The sequence below is a fragment of the Stegastes partitus genome, unplaced genomic scaffold (genome assembly GCF_000690725.1).
Source record: "Stegastes partitus isolate 25-593 unplaced genomic scaffold, Stegastes_partitus-1.0.2 Scaffold78, whole genome shotgun sequence".
Lineage (NCBI taxonomy): Eukaryota > Metazoa > Chordata > Actinopteri > Pomacentridae > Stegastes > Stegastes partitus.
The window spans coordinates 289,424-304,576 of NW_007577809.1; the positions used below are offsets into that span (position 1 = coordinate 289,424).

Below are 15,153 nucleotides of genomic sequence, written 5' to 3' on the forward strand. Positions count from 1 at the left end.
ACAGTCATCTGGAAGGCTCTGATTATTCACTATATTATTACTTGTAGTATCTACCAAGGCAGCTACATCTCTGGTGCCTTGTGTTTTTTTACTGGGCGGTACATAAGTGTTAGAAGGCACTGCAAAGATATGATGGTGTTTATCCTCCTCCTCCTCCTCTTGTGGTTTAGAGGAGCTCCCTTGGACCGCAGTTCTTTGTTTTTTGAATGGGGGAACAAACACAGAAGGTGACCTCATGTTGTCCTTGAGCGCAGCATTCTTCCGACTCTCTGTGGGTGTATTTTTGATGAATGGAGGAACAAATGCCGGCATCTTGGAATGTGCTGATCTGCCGTCTCCTGGGGTTGACTGTTGTGTTGGTGTTGTCTTTTGGAATCTTGTTTCTACTAATTGTTTTCCGGTCCTATAGAAAAGAAAAAACACATCACAAAAAGCCGATAATCACTTGCTCGAAAACCTGGACAACAGCTCACAGCCTACTTACCTGTGCGGCCCTGTGACATTTGGATGGAGAGACACGCTGTACTTGAAGACTCTACGATCTCTCATTGTACCTTAATTAAGAAAAAAGAACAAAGATGTAATTTCACACATAGGACATATTTTTTGATAACTTGTCATAGTGCAAGGGATTTACCATTTGGACAACTTTTTACGGGGTGAAGTGTTGAAGCTCTTGGTCCATCAACAGTCCTGTCAAATTCTTCCAGTAATCGTCTTTTCAAGGGAGGCTGACCTAGATTATGTCAAAACAATAAGGCAATTTTTATGCTTAACGAGCTTGTAATGCTAATAAAGGAACAGAGCCAGTGCTTAAAGATAGTATAATAATTAGAATAATCAGGCATTTTAATTATCATGGTTTATGCGCAGTAACAGAAATATTTACTTCATGTATCTAGTAAAGCTAAACTAGTCAAGCAGCAAGTAATAAGATTTTGACCTGTGTTGGAAGAATGGTATCAACACAGTCTGCTTTTCTAATAATTCCGATTCAGACAAGCTGTGTAGCCTTCATAAAAACATATTACACTACATACACTTCTGAGCAATAATGCAGACACATACCAGTCATATCGGAGTCTTCCACTGATCTTTTCTTTCTTCTTTTTTCCTCCTCTGCAGATGTGTTTCTAGGTTGTGGATTATTTTCCAGTGGCACATTTTCTAATGTCATTGAAAGACTTTGGCCAGCGAATCCTTCATCTTCTAGCAAGGCTTTGGTGCAGTCCAGAGCTTCCTGGGCAAGAAACTTTTGCTGAGCTTCTGTGCAGCCCGTGAGGTTGAGTGACTGAAAGTTTATAACCGAAGACTCATCTGCTCTTATGACTTCAGGTCCTTTGCCGGGCATTTCCTGTTCAGGGCTGGCATGTAGATTTTCTGCCGCTGATGGGATGATTGTGTCTTCTTGAAGCTTAAATGCATCTGCAGGTGCTGATTTAGCAACCAAAGAGGCACTTTCTTTAGACAGCATGTCCTTGTCACTGGCTGAGGCGAGATCTGAAATTTGGCTGACATCTTTCATTTTCAATACATCTAACTCATGGCTGTCATGTGGACTTGTTCCGGAGGAGTGTGAATCATGACACTCTCCATCAGAAAATTCTTTCAAAATGTTGTTTGCTTTCAAAAGACTTTCCCCTGACACGTGGACTTTTGCTCCCCCTGCAGTTGTGAAACCACAATGTATTTGTTCTCTATGTTTTTGGGCATCTTTGTGTTTTTCATCAATCTTTCTTGCGTCTGAAACAGCTGTGCTATCTGTATTTAAACTGATGTCATCAAAGAGAGCTTTTGTCTTCTGTACGGCCTCAGAAGAAAGCGCTACAGGTTTTCCACTGGCTGCAAGAAATCCACTATTACTGAATGATGGAGCAGGAACTGGAATCTTTGAGCGTGGTGGTGTTACACTGATCTTATCTTCCATTTTTTCACATTCACTTAAAAGACTTTTGGCTTTCTTGAGAGCTTCAGATGAAATGACAACTCCTTTTCCACTTGCTGTTCGAAATCCTCCATTCTGTGGCGGCACTGCGTCTTCTCTTTTTTTCCCTTGTTTGTTTGTGTGCTCAGTGCATCCATCTTCAGGTTGTTCAGAGACATTTACTTCTAACCTTTGATCAGGTTTAAGTTTTGAAAGGGTTTTCTTCTGGTTGTCACTTCTACTCAAAGGTGCTATACTTCCACATTTTACTGGCGTTGCATTGTTACAGTCCATTTGACAGTCTTTCAATGAGCCATCTGCCTCTTGCATTGCTTTTGTTGAAACGGAATCCGATTCACTTAAAAGATGTTGTGCTTTCAAAAGATTTTTCTGTGACACATGGACTTTTTTTCCTCCTGCAGTTGTGAAGCCACAATGTATTTTCTTGGTATTTTCACCGTTGTCTTGTTTCTTGTCACTGCTCTTTTTGTGTGAAACATCTGGAGTGTCACTGAAGAGAGATTTTGCCCTCTGAAGAGCCTCTGATGAAAGTGTCACTTGCTTACCACCGGCTGTGAGAAACCCATCACTCCTGGGTGGTGGACCATGAACTGGAGATTTGGAATGTGATGGTTTTACATTGAGTTTATCATCCACTTCACCACATTCACTGAACAGGGATTTTGCTTTCTTGAGCGCTGCAGATGAAATGGTAACTCCTTTTCCACTGGCTGTCTGAAATCCACCACTGTATGGCTGCACAGTGTTTCCTTTTTGTTTCCCTTGTTTGTTTTTGTGCTCAGTGCCTCCATGTCCAGGCTGTTCAGGAATGTTCACCGTCAACCTTTGATCTGCTTTAATATTTGAAAGGGTTTTGTTCTCGCTGGCAGATCTACTCAAATTTTTACATGTTCGTGACATTCCACTGCTACCATCCATATCAAAGTCCTTAAAGAAAGCATCTGTCTCTTGCATTGCTTTTGTTGAATCAGATTCTTTCAAAACATGTTTCTCTGACACATCGACTTTTTCTCCCCCTGCAGCTGTGAAACCGCAATGCATCTTCTCTTGTTTCTTGTCACAGTTTGTTGTGTGTGAAACAACTTGGATCTCTGCACTGATGTCACTGAGGAGAGATTTTGCCTTCTGATGGGCCTCTGATGAAAGTGCCACCTTTTTACCACCAGCTGTGAGAAATCCATCACTCCTGGGTGGTGGACCATGAACTGGAGATTTGGAATGTGATGGTTTTACACTGAGTATATCATCCACTTCATCACATTCACTGAACAGGGATTTTGCTTTCTTGAGGGCTGCAGATGAAATGGCAACTCTCTTTCCACTGGCTGTCTGAAATCCACCATTTGTAAGCGGTGAAACCTTAGCTTGAGTGGTAAGCTGTCCTGTGCTCAGGCAGCTTTCTTTTTGATTCGACAGTTTGTTTGTGTCCTCGAGTGTACAGGTTTCTCTCAAAAGACTCTCAGCCTTTTTCAACGCATCGGCTGACACAGATACTTTCTTCCCACTTGCTGTACAGAATCCATCACAACTGCTCAATTCATCGATGGCAGCGGAATCAATATTCTTTGATGTCGTGCACAGTGGGGGAGAAAATGGCTTTGAAGTCGAAAATGGGTTTCCACGGAAAGACACTGCATTTTTTAAAGCTGGTCTGCCGTTAAAACCAGTGCTTTTCATTTTCATACCATCGGCATGTGGTCCCTTTGGGGGATGCAAACCCAGTCCAGCGTTTACATTTTCACAGTTCGTGTCTCCACTGATGTGTTTTTTAGAAATGTTCACTTGAAGAGGGCTTGTATATTTTGAATGGTTTTTCTTTTTGTCAACTCTTTCAGACACAGGTTTTTGGCTTTTCTTGTGTTTTCCCGACATGCCATCATTAGGGTCCATTGCGTCACAATCTTTGAAAAAAGCATCTGCCTGCTGCATATACTTTGCTGAAATAGAGATCCCTTTTCCACTAGCCATGTGGAAGCCACTTTGACACATGGTTGAGTCCAGTTTGCTGTTTTTAAAACTTCTGGCAGCATCTTTACTTGTAGCGCTTGTGATCTGTTTGTCTGCACAGACATCAGATTCCATGCTTGAAAAACAGCCCTGAATTCTCTCCCCAACATGACAGTTATCTTTAAGGGTGAACTTCAAACTTTCCTTGCCAGTATTAGAATCCCCACTGCATTGTTGTTTGGTTTTATCATCAGTTTCACTGTTTTGCTTGTCTAGTGATTTCTCATCTGTCAGGTTCTCCTGTAAATCCGCAAACAAAGCCCTAGCTTTGCTTAGACACGTTTTCGAAACGCTCAAAACATTTCCTCCTGCAGTCTTAAACGCTGCACCGAGCATCAAAGGATTTTTGTTCTCCAGCCTGCTTGTTTCGGTGTGCTCAGCTCTCTGAAGACTTTTTGGTTTAGTTGCCATAACACAGCTACTGCCTTCAGAAATGTGTTCTGAAATAAAAGATACATCTCCAGTAGAGGATTTTTGTCTTGTCACGCTGGACAAAGAAGCGCCTGGGGATTTACTTGTGTTGTTTGATGTTCTACTATTCGTTTTATCGTCTGAAACTGAGGTCATTTTGTCTGGTTTCACAGTTGCCAGGTGCTTTTCAGCATCCGAGCTGAAGCTGTCATCAAAGTCTATACCCGTAAGAAAATCAGGGTCAAGTTCTTTGTCTTTGGCATCATCTTGACAATGCTGCTGTACTTCAGGAATTTTGACCGGTGTGAACTCAAACTGGCTATCTGCCTCTTCCAAGAGAGTACACAGTTCTGTCACATCAGCTTTTTGTGAAGCTGTTAACTGGCAACTCACATCCACAGATGTTTCACTTAAAGAAAGTTGCTGGTTTGAGTTAGAAGTTGCACTTCTTACTGGTCCATTACTTGTGCTAATTTTATGCTTAGTGGCAAGGTCACTTTTGTTGAGCTGACCACTGAAAGTCCTTTCATTCTGACTCTCTTCAAAGAGGTGCTTGGCTTTCTCCAGGTTGGCTAAGGAAATTCGTATACTCCTATTCGAAGCAGTTTTAAATCCTGATGTACTCACCGAAGGAAGAGAAACAGCTGTTTCCTCTGGCAGACTGCCATGAATCTGACCATTCAGTGGAATGCAATTAATGCTATTGACAGCTCCTTTTGCACTGCTTGGTGGTTGTGTTGCATTGCTCGCTATGTGTAAGCCAGACTCTATTCCAGGGTCCAGTATCTGTCTTTCCTTGAGGTGGGACCTCTGTGCATTGGACAGCTCGGTTTCAGCTTCAACACCCGAACGTACTTTTCCATTTGCTTTATCTCTAGATGGAAAAGGAGTAGTCTTGTGGATATCCATAGTCCTTTGGATATCAGTTTTAAAGCCAGACCACTGCTGACTTTGACCAGTGTTCTCTGAGAAAGGAAGAACAAGCGAAGACGCAGTCATATGAGTGACATCTGCAACAGAGGATTGAAACCCACTGTCACTTGCGGTGCCTTCATTGACGGAACAGTTTTGATTAGTGGCAGAAACAGGTCTCCTGCTCCTGACACCATCACAGTTGCGGGGAAAGTCGGCTTGCTTTGCTTTCTGCTTGGCTTGTTTCATGGCTGACAGACAGGCTGACGGAGAGAAGTGATTTCTAGTATCCTCTGTAGCTTTACTCAGTATACCAGAGTCTGGCATTTGGCTGAAGTCTTGTGCAAAATCTCGGTAAAGCTGTGACATGTCAAGATCCTGGACGTTTGCTTGTACAGATGGAGGCAGATTTTCTCCAGCAAGATTCCCCTGTTTTTGCCCAATAGTGCAACAGTCTGTTCCACCTGGGCCTTTTTCCAACTGCTTGACACTCACTTCTTGTCCTAAAAGAAAGCATGATGATAAAAACAAAAACAGTTAGTGTAGAAAACAACTTTTTCCATGTTCACAGAGAATACATGGTCACATTTTTCCACTTTACATGTAAGAGGAGTGTTTTTACCAGGATCTGGAATCCGTGGTGAGGAACCCATTTTCTGAGGTTCAGCATCTTTTCCTTGACTTTGTGTTTTCACAGTCCCAACGGTGTAAACAAACTTTCTGTTTTTCTTAATAAATCCAGAGTCTGTGATGTTTATAGGTGCCCTGAAAGGCTGGCCAGAATCAGAGCCACTCTTCGGTTGTTCTGTTAAAATATTGTTATCCACAGCAGAAGATGAAATTTCAGATAAACTCAATGGGGACCACTGAGTTATTCCTGCATCTCCACTTTTCACAGGTGGGGATAAGGGATGATCAGCTGTTTCCCCTTGACTGGATTCGGCGTTATTTGTTGTAGAGACGTCTGTAGAGCTGCAGCCGTGTTCTATTGCCGGAATGATTTGCTTCCGTTTGGTTTTGTTAGGTTTCACTTTTCTCAGTGCTGAACTACTGTTTGTGAAGAAAATGGAGAGAACATTTTCAGCTCCATCGAGAACACTTGCTACTGTGGTGCGAATTTCTCCATCTTCAATTGCATCCGGAAGCTTCTGTCGCCAAACACTCTCACTCTGGTTCAGTGAAGTCTGGGGGGAGTCATGGGAGCTAGCCTCAGGCGAAACACCACCTATCGATTACAGAGCAACAATAAGTTGTCATATATTATAATACAATAGCATATTACATCATATGATGAATAAGCCCAAAATAAGTAAACCTATTACGAGGCATAGCGTTTTCTTTCATACTCAATATTAAATTGTAACGACAAAGTCATTACCTTGGTCAACAGCAGGCATGTCATTGTTTTTAGGTGGTGCCACCCCAACTGTGGATACATTTGAAAGAGAAGGAAAAAGCTTCCGTACAAACTGGGAAAGGCAAACAAAAACAAAAATTAGTTTTAGAAGTAATGTCAAATGTCACACCTAGTCGCAATTCCTCTTGAGTTTTTATCTGTTCACATTTTTACATAGCACGAATACGTAGTGTCGATATACTCCGTCTTTGAAAATTATTAGTGGCAAAATGGAACAGTAACTAAGGTAAAACAAAGGTTCTTGAGCCACTTACATGAAACCAACAGATAAGATGCTCTACAAATCAGAGAAGTGAAAATAGGCCTGTTTTATATCTATTTAGGATGGAGCACTCACAATGACAGTGTTGTCTGTAGAAACACTAACCGGACAGGAACTCTCATCAGCTTTAGCTGTAACATTGAAAAGATGCAGAAATTATTAACCAAACCACATATTCAGACTTTTAAAACAGCAATATGTGTCATTTGCTTACATAAAATCAGGGTGGATGGCACTGCTGGTGGGGTATTAAAAGAGCTCGTCCATGAAATATCAGGATTGATCTGTGCACCAAGACTTTCAGAAATATGCTTGGCATAGCTGGCCTGTATTAATAAAAAAAATAAATAAAAAAAATAAACAGGAGAAACATGAATGTGTCTCTTACTCCACATTCACATGCTGGCAATGCTGACAGAAAAATATCGTCACTGTCAGACTTAACATACTTACTGGAGATTTGTGTGGGGTATGAAGCAGATCTGTACAGATGGTGGAAGAAGATAAATAAACCAGTCAGCATTAAATCTTGATTTTATGTGCACTTTGTACAAAAAAAAAAAAATACAGATAAATTTACAGCTCACCAAAACTGTCCAGACTCTGAGGCTGGATACCTCCATATTTCACATCCGAGATGCTAAAAAAGACACAGAGATCAAAAACCAGAATTCGTGAATAAATGAATTAATCATCGATTGATTGATTGATTGATTGATTGATTGATTGAATGAATAGGCATTTATAATGACTACAGCTCTCCAATACTGAAAGTCATATGAGACCTTCTTACACAATGACAAATCATGTAAGACTAACACCATTACTACTGGTACAACAATTACGCAGTAACTAATTTGGAATAATTGATAAACTGTTGCTTGTTGCACTCACCCTTGTTCTGACATCCGAAATAAACATGGACTTTGTGTTGTTGTCCATGGCAATGCTCCTTTTTCTACGCAACACCACACAGAAACATTATTTTATTTAGATTTGAGGAACCTCATCAATGCAGACAGAAGTAGGTTACCACAGTTTATAACAATGCCTTTAAAACAGACACTTATACCCTTATTCATCATATTGTATGTATTTTGTGAGAGATATTGAATACATTTTGCTGCATAAACAAAGGAAAAAAACATTACCTTGTTCAGTAGTGAACGACTGCTCATCCTCAGTTTCAGGTGACAAAGATGGCCTGTGTCTGAAAACTTTGGGGGTTGAGAACAGCTGACTGTCGACTTCAGGTTTGCGTAAAGGTGTTTTAAAATTTCCCTCTTGATTAGCACACAGCTCATCTTGATCAGAGACATTTTCCTCGTTAGCAGACGTTTGAGCTGTCAGTACATCGAACCAGTTTGGGTCCAGTGGTTCCAGTTCTAAAATTATAAATCATAAATGGGTTCCAGATCACACACATAACAGGTTTTGTCTTCTGTTATTGCACAAACAATTGATCTTTTAGTGATCATGTAACTAGAATCAAATGAGCAGACATAAAAACATGAGCATATGTACAATGTATTTTGCAGTTTAGACAGTTCAGTGATCATCGTTATGAAGAGACTTGTTTGTTGTCGATGCCGTGCCAAACAGTGATCATCTGCCAAAAACTGATTGTCGTATTGCCCAGTTTATATTCATCAACAGCTGCTTAACAGTCATAACGTGCAAATACTCGCTATTTTATGTCTGTGGAAAGAAAAAAGTATGTCTTTGTGAAACTCTAACTTTCCAATACTTCATTATTTATATTTGTAACATAATCTGGTGTGACAGTAGGAGGATTATGGGCAATACTATCATACTGTTGGTACTGTACAGGCTATATGTGGTTGATATGTGTAATGTGTGCAATATCCGTGTTCAGATTATAACTAACAATATTTGCAGATGGGTTCTATTTATTTAAAAAAAAAAAAATATCCTATGGGCAATAATTATTAAAAACATAACCCTTAACAATAAAGCCAAGTTATTTTGATGCATTAAATTACATGTCATCTACAATGTAGGGGGTGTAATCACTTTTTGGAAAGTGAAAAACTGCATTTTATGAGTTAGATTGGTCTTTTAAAGCTCTTAAACCTATATAAAGAACTGGATTGGGGCACAGAGAAGGTAAAATAATAGATAACTGCTTTGGCAGAATCTGTTTTTCACCCCTTTTCTAGCACAACACCGACAACTGTGACATATTGGCTGATGATCAAAGTCAACTTGCAGGTTCACGTTACGGTCATCTTACCTTTCCAGATTTCATCTTTAAAAGCGTCGTACATGTTTTTTGAGGGTGAATCCATCCCATGTACTTCTGTAACGCCTACTGTTTGTTATGTGGCACACCTACAAAGACACAGGTTTGACCGTGACTTGAAATAAAAAAGCAGAAACTGTCAAAGCTAGTTAGCTTCACGCTGCGTGAGCAGGCTGCTGTTTCTGCTGCTTCCGACCTCACTAACATGAAATTAGCCGCTAATTAGCTTCACTAACTAACAGCTAACTTGATAGCAACACTGTTTAGAACAAATAGCTGAGTAGCTAATGCTAGTTTTGCAGTCGTAAAAATGTTAGAACAGGTTGACAAATGTTGGGAACACGCCGTTAACTTACACTGACTGCTAATGCTCGTCGAAAAGAAACGACAAAATTAGCTTTGAAGTTACTCAAACTTACCATGACGACGTTCAGCAGTGTGGACGTTCATGTCGCCTTAAAACTTTGACAAAAATGTTGAAGCCAAACCGCAAAACTATAAGATACGATAGAAGAGAAGTGTTTTAGTCACTACGTATTGTCTCGTACATTCAGACCTGTGCAGTCAGCCTCGTAGCTTATTTGTCCACGCGATGAAAACAAACCCCGCGCGCTGCACACCAGAACTCGCAGCGCCTTCAAAATAAGAGTGGAGGCGTGTTTGCAGTTGATTACAACAATAAAAGCCCATCTCATTACCGCTTCATCAGTCTGTTAAAGTGACGACATTTTGTCATTCAGACATAAGTCACTGTCCGATTAATGTCCCAGTAATGCACGAACAACTAAAGATTAAATCTAAACTAATCGCAAACTTATCAAACTTCACCTCATAACTGAAAATTCTGCCCATGTGTGATTATAATCTAACATTTATAACCCAACAGCTGGAATGGAGCTCAGGACTCAACCTGAGCACGACCAACAAATGATTTAACTGCAGCTTATAAACTGCAGCTCGGTGTTACATCCTGACCCAGACTGATCCTGTCTTCATGTCAAAGATAATTTAATTTACTCAGAAACAGCTGGAAGCAAAAAACATCAGCGTCTTGTGTGTCTGTTTTTATCCCAATTAAGTTTTACTGTTACAGACATTGAAGTTAGTAGATAAATACATTTAAAATTGTAGATCACAGTGAATGACAAAGATGTGTTTTGATTTAGATTTTGTGTTTTTGAACCAATATTGGTGCAGAAATGTGGAAAAAGGCTTCCCTAAATCACTTGACACAGCTCAAAGTACCATTACCAGTGCATGCCTGTTTGGCAATGTGATGTCCCAATAGGTTGCCAATGCAACTTCTACAGAAAAGTGACCGGGGTGCTCATTCAGACATGAAGCTGGTTGTTGTCAGAATAATGGAAAGCAGTGCATGTCTGAAAGGGGCTGAAAAGGAACATACATAAATACAAGATGACTCTTGACAATTTCCCTGAGGTACCCTACCAAAGGGATCAATAAAGTTCTATCTGAATCTGAATCTATAATAATGGGTGGCCATTATGCTCTAATGCCAAATCAATAATCTGAATATTCTTGAAACCTTTGGGTAGATTCGTTCCCCTTCTGGCTTTATAGAGACGCTGCCCCTGTCATAAAGAGTGATGGAGGCAGAGAAACCTGCCATTAGGTCCCCCTTCCAGGGGCACTACATGCTGCAAACGCACAAATACAGAATTTAAAAAAAAAAAATTAACACATTTTTTTGTTGTGTTGTTATTGCACAAATTACAAAAAAAGAGACCATTGTTAACAAATGTAAGTTTTATTGTATTGTTACATAAGTGTACAGAACACCAAAGTACAGTACATTGCAAAGGCAGTAGTATTTACAAGGCGAGAGGCTACGACAACTCTTGTGGAAGCTTTACAAATATGTAGCTACTCAGGCTGCATGCAACTCAAACTGTAACTCCATAAAAATACAATCTTATGAGTCTCAGCAAAGCCCCCATTTCACTATGTACAATTATTTAGTTAAAATAGTTTCTGTATTTGTTCATAAACATTACTATTACACTTTATAGTACATAGAATTTGCAAGCTTGGCAGGTTTAATGGGTGAAACAAAATATTTGTTTTCTATAAATCTAGTCTGATAAAAGCTTGTTTTTCTCTTGCTTATAATATAAATAATTTACCTACTTGCTAAAAGCTGCACAGTTATTAAAAGGTACAGTAAAGATGTTTTAAGTAACAGACAACCCACACAGCAGCATGTAGGTTTGGGAGACATTACAGTAGATTTGCAGCATGTCAGAGTAGTTTAACATGAACCTCTTACATAAATCAGTATCAATAGTTCCATCTAAGATGGTCGTCGGATTTAAATTCACACCCTCAAGCACACTCACAACACACCTACACCTACACCCACACGCAAACACACAAAAGACCCACTACTTTCGCCAAGTAATGAAGCCTCCCTTTTTCTGTACTAACAGTGTTCATGTTTTCCAATGCTTTGATATTCAAATACATTCTTTCAGGAGACAAAGGTCTTCCACTTCAGTGAAGGATTGCACATTTTCCCTTGACAATTAAAACAACATAACAGAAAGAGCATCACTTAGCTTTGGTATGTTAAATGTGAAAGTTGTTGACCTCAGTAGCAAGTGGTCGCCTTGTGACAGTTTCTATTATTAGTGCAATAAGAGTCTAACTTTGTTTACAACGGCAAAGTCAATCATCTGTGTAGAAACAACAGTATTGCTGCACGGTTGAAGATCGGATTTGATGACATTCTGATATATATTCGGACGAGAAGAAGAGACGTGGGTTTGGTTAATCCCAGGTGAGAGTATAGTTCTTGTTAACCACTGAGATGATAGCAGCTACCCCAGACACAAAGAGAGGTTAGGCATGACGCAGGGCGCTGGGGAGTTATGGGCGTCACACGCTGCCAGACGCCCATCAGAGAGTCGAGCCTGAAACCCTGGAGTCTGGGAGAAAAGCTGTGATGGCTCGGTAGCCCTGGGCTCGTCGGATCATGTCCCGAGTCTCTCCGTTAAGTTCCATCAACTTGACAGAAATGTCTGTCAGGTCCTGCTTCGAGCCCACCAGAGCAAAAGTTCCTGTCTGACCCAAAGTTTGATGTCTGAAGTAGATGTTTAGTAATGTTTGGACCTCATCCTCAGAGTGGCTGCCGAAGATGTCGTTGGGCCACATTGTTCTGCAAAGAACAGACATTCATTGACTGAGGGTGACATTTCACAGCATACACTACCGAACAAGGAGTCGACTATATTGCTTTTCTCACCTGCACTCACGAATGTAGCGAATGGCTGTCGCAAACTCACTGTTCTTCAGAACCTCCAGGATGGCCTGAACTGCAGCCTCAGAGGAGCTGAAGATGGGCTCAGAGCAGGAACTCTCACGGGCTGCCAGCTCATCGTTTGTCACTGAGGCTGCTGCTATCTTCAGGTTGCTCTTCAACTCATTCAGCTCTCCAGACATATTTGTAAGCTAAAGGTTGAGAGGGATGAATATTATTAAAACAGAGACATGGATTAGATGATGCGTGTCGTGGCTTCAAAAAGAACATGATAGACCTACCTCGGGAATAGAGCTTATTGCATGGACCTGCTCGATCAGCTTACAGTAGGACTGAAAAAGCAGCAATAACTGAAAGTGGAGTTTGTAGAGTCTTTGACAGAGTTCCAGTTGCTGGAATTAAAAGAAAATTAGTTATTAGCACAGGGACTTTAAATTGGCACAGTTTCTCTTACTTATGGATATTTTCAGATTAATTCTTCAGTAATAAACTCAAATATTATTAAAGATTTCAAAACAACCAGTTTGCTGAAAATGGCTTTACAATAAATACAATTAGGACACAAGCCTGATTTAACTTACAGCCAGAGATTCCATTTGCTACCATGCAAGCATGTTACAAGGCAGAAAAGAAGTAAGAAGTAAGAAAAAGAGAGCGATCAAGGGCATGCAAACACTTATTATTTCCATTTAAAAAGAGGGTGAAAAACATTAGAACAGGTCATTTTATTGGCATGCACAAAGGAAGAAAAGTAAGGGTTGACGCATGTGTGAATTAGAAATAAATAGAGTGCTGATAGTTGTCATGAATTAATCAAAAAGACAAGTGAAACAAGCCAAGCAAATTAAAATTCTGCCTGTTAATCAGCACAAATGCACTCACTTTGGTGGGAATGTCTGAGCTCATCGAGAAAATTTTACCAGCAGAACTTTCTGTTTTGCTGTTAACTTCCCTCAGTTATAGAGTGAGTGTAATTGTTTACAGCTAGATTAAATGCAACATAAGAGAACTTGCTCCCATGCTCAGCAGAGCTGAAAATGATCACAATGCACATTGGATATGAAATATTCAATGTGACAAACGGAAACTCAAGGTCATTGGAAACTTGACATTTATAGTATAGTGTGAGAAAATTAGAGGTAACACTCACAGAGCTACAGTATCACACAGTAATGCAGAAAGTCCAGTATGAAAGATCAGATGAAATGGAATCCTTAGTATTCTCAGTCAGTTTTGTAAAATGTTCAGCATCAGAAGCTATTTCCTCATTTGCACTGGCTGAATGCATTCGCTAAGTCAAAGGAAATGTTAACCCACTGTTTTACTCAATCCTTCAGTTGATATGATGGTTTGTCAGTTACTGCTCAAATTCCTGACAAACTCACCTTTTCCTCATGCTCCACTGGTTGACATGTTATCACAGCACCTCCAGCGTTCTTGGGAAATGTGTCCTTACAGTTGCTCAGCCACTGTGTGTAACAAAGACAACTCAGTGGCAACGTACATACAGGTGACATCCAGACTAGTAAGCACAATATTAAATCTCCTTACAGTGAGAGCTGCTTCCTTTCTGTTGTTGTAGGTGTCAAGATATTCTTGAAGTTCCAACACACTGAATTTCATTTTTTCCAGAAGTCCGTAAGACATAATCTGCAAAAAATCCAGTTTTGTTATTGAATTTGTTCAATTTGTTCTGTTATACTGTTAGATTAACTGTCAGGTTACTTACTGTGTCTGCATCAATGAACAGCGTCGGGCACTCTGAGCATGATGTCAGCATCTGAGAAGACCTCAGGAACTTAGACCCTAATCCTCTCAAGCCATCGCCGAGGTAACTCACAGCATCGCAGGTCAAAGAACAAAATTTGGTCTGAATACTCTGCAAACCAAAGAAAACACGCTGGCTGTAATACTGTCAAAATCACTCCTACATCATTTATATTCTTTATCATTTCTACTTTTTTTTCTGAAAGTCTCTGCTGTCGGCTTTGGTCAGTGAAGTGAACAACATCTGGTTAATGAATCTCAGACGATTTTCAAACCGCAAAGCCTCTACAGTGTCCTCGATTTGTAATTAAGCAGACCTTTTCTGAAAGGGAGGCTCTTTCTCTCAAAGGTTAATCAGCCACATAACTAATCCTATTACCCTCTCCGTTTAATTATTCAGTTTGACCAGGATCACTGTTAATAGAATTTGAGAGTAGGATTTCTACGCAGTCGTGCTATAATACCTGAAACAGTGATGAAAACACATGGAAAGTGTAGACTGCACAGGATCCATCTGAGTCGGACACAAGCTGGTTGATGTGACTCCGCCAGGCTTCCTCTGCATCGTCGCACACTGCTGGCTGGAAAGCGGCGAGGATGGCGGAGAAGAAGGGCGACGGTGGCGGTGAGGAACGCGACTCCAGCAGGTCGTCTCTCTCTTCCTCAGCCAGACTGAAGAGACATAAAGCCACGTTATGAACATTTTTGCTGCATTTATGGTAAGCCCCTTCCAGGCATGCACTCCTTTTTATTGATCTGATGGCATCTAAGCGTGTCTAAAAGGGCACACTGGTCACTGATTATTAAAAGTTGCAATGGTAGTCTAACTAAGTTGGGGCCTAATAACATTTGCAAATCACTTTCAGCACAGCACAAGCCTAACCTGCATGAA

The 15,153-nt window shown here is 40.4% G+C and overlaps 3 protein-coding genes across 5 annotated transcripts in view; all 3 read right to left on the reverse strand.

Annotated features, from left to right (window-relative positions):
* Positions 1-2,510: 2,510 nt before the first annotated feature.
* Positions 2,511-5,964, reverse strand: LOC103353593 (breast cancer type 2 susceptibility protein homolog). Its single transcript, XM_008276646.1, has 3 exons — positions 5,898-5,964; positions 2,943-5,778; positions 2,511-2,535 (listed from the first exon to the last, which is right to left on the reverse strand). The coding sequence occupies exons 1-3, from the start codon at positions 5,926-5,928 to the stop codon at positions 2,511-2,513; spliced, it is 2,892 nt and encodes a 963-aa protein (XP_008274868.1). The 5' UTR covers positions 5,929-5,964.
* Positions 5,965-6,029: 65 nt separating this feature from the next.
* Positions 6,030-9,715, reverse strand: LOC103353594 (breast cancer type 2 susceptibility protein homolog). Its single transcript, XM_008276647.1, has 11 exons — positions 9,637-9,715; positions 9,209-9,306; positions 8,106-8,339; positions 7,849-7,912; positions 7,542-7,594; positions 7,408-7,436; positions 7,169-7,280; positions 7,030-7,085; positions 6,654-6,744; positions 6,307-6,500; positions 6,030-6,080 (listed from the first exon to the last, which is right to left on the reverse strand). The coding sequence occupies exons 2-11, from the start codon at positions 9,261-9,263 to the stop codon at positions 6,030-6,032; spliced, it is 939 nt and encodes a 312-aa protein (XP_008274869.1). The 5' UTR covers positions 9,264-9,306; positions 9,637-9,715.
* Positions 9,716-10,966: 1,251 nt separating this feature from the next.
* Positions 10,967-15,153, reverse strand: part of frya (furry homolog a (Drosophila)) — a 47,358-nt gene continuing 43,171 nt past the window's right edge. For all 3 annotated transcript variants that reach the window (XM_008276631.1, XM_008276633.1, XM_008276632.1), the window contains 7 exons: positions 14,726-14,933; positions 14,224-14,373; positions 14,046-14,144; positions 13,880-13,963; positions 12,776-12,886; positions 12,480-12,685; positions 10,967-12,392 (listed from right to left, as the gene is read on the reverse strand). In XM_008276631.1, the coding sequence (XP_008274853.1) occupies positions 12,134-12,392; positions 12,480-12,685; positions 12,776-12,886; positions 13,880-13,963; positions 14,046-14,144; positions 14,224-14,373; positions 14,726-14,933 (1,117 nt within the window). In that variant the 3' untranslated portion in view covers positions 10,967-12,133. The remainder of the gene's footprint in view (positions 12,393-12,479; positions 12,686-12,775; positions 12,887-13,879; positions 13,964-14,045; positions 14,145-14,223; positions 14,374-14,725; positions 14,934-15,153) is intronic.

What these genes read in the sequence shown, in the direction of transcription:
- LOC103353593 (XM_008276646.1), bottom strand. Translation starts at nt 5,928, where the DNA reads ATGGGTTCCTCACCACGGATTCCAGATCCTG. An exon ending in ACCACGGATTCCAGATCCTG is followed by an intron (nt 5,779 to 5,897) that starts GTAAAAACACTC and finishes GCTTTCTTTTAG; the next exon opens with GACAAGAAGTGAGTGTCAAG. An exon ending in GGGGGAGAAAAAGTCGATGT is followed by an intron (nt 2,536 to 2,942) that starts GTCAGAGAAACA and finishes CCAAATCTCCAG; the next exon opens with TTCATGGTCCACCACCCAGG.
- LOC103353594 (XM_008276647.1), bottom strand. Translation starts at nt 9,263, where the DNA reads ATGGATTCACCCTCAAAAAACATGTACGACGCTTTTAAAGATGAAATC. An exon ending in GTCGTTCACTACTGAACAAG is followed by an intron (nt 7,913 to 8,105) that starts GTAATGTTTTTT and finishes GGTGTTGCGTAG; the next exon opens with AAAAAGGAGCATTGCCATGG. An exon ending in CATGCCTGCTGTTGACCAAG is followed by an intron (nt 6,501 to 6,653) that starts GTAATGACTTTG and finishes TGTAATCGATAG; the next exon opens with GTGGTGTTTCGCCTGAGGCT.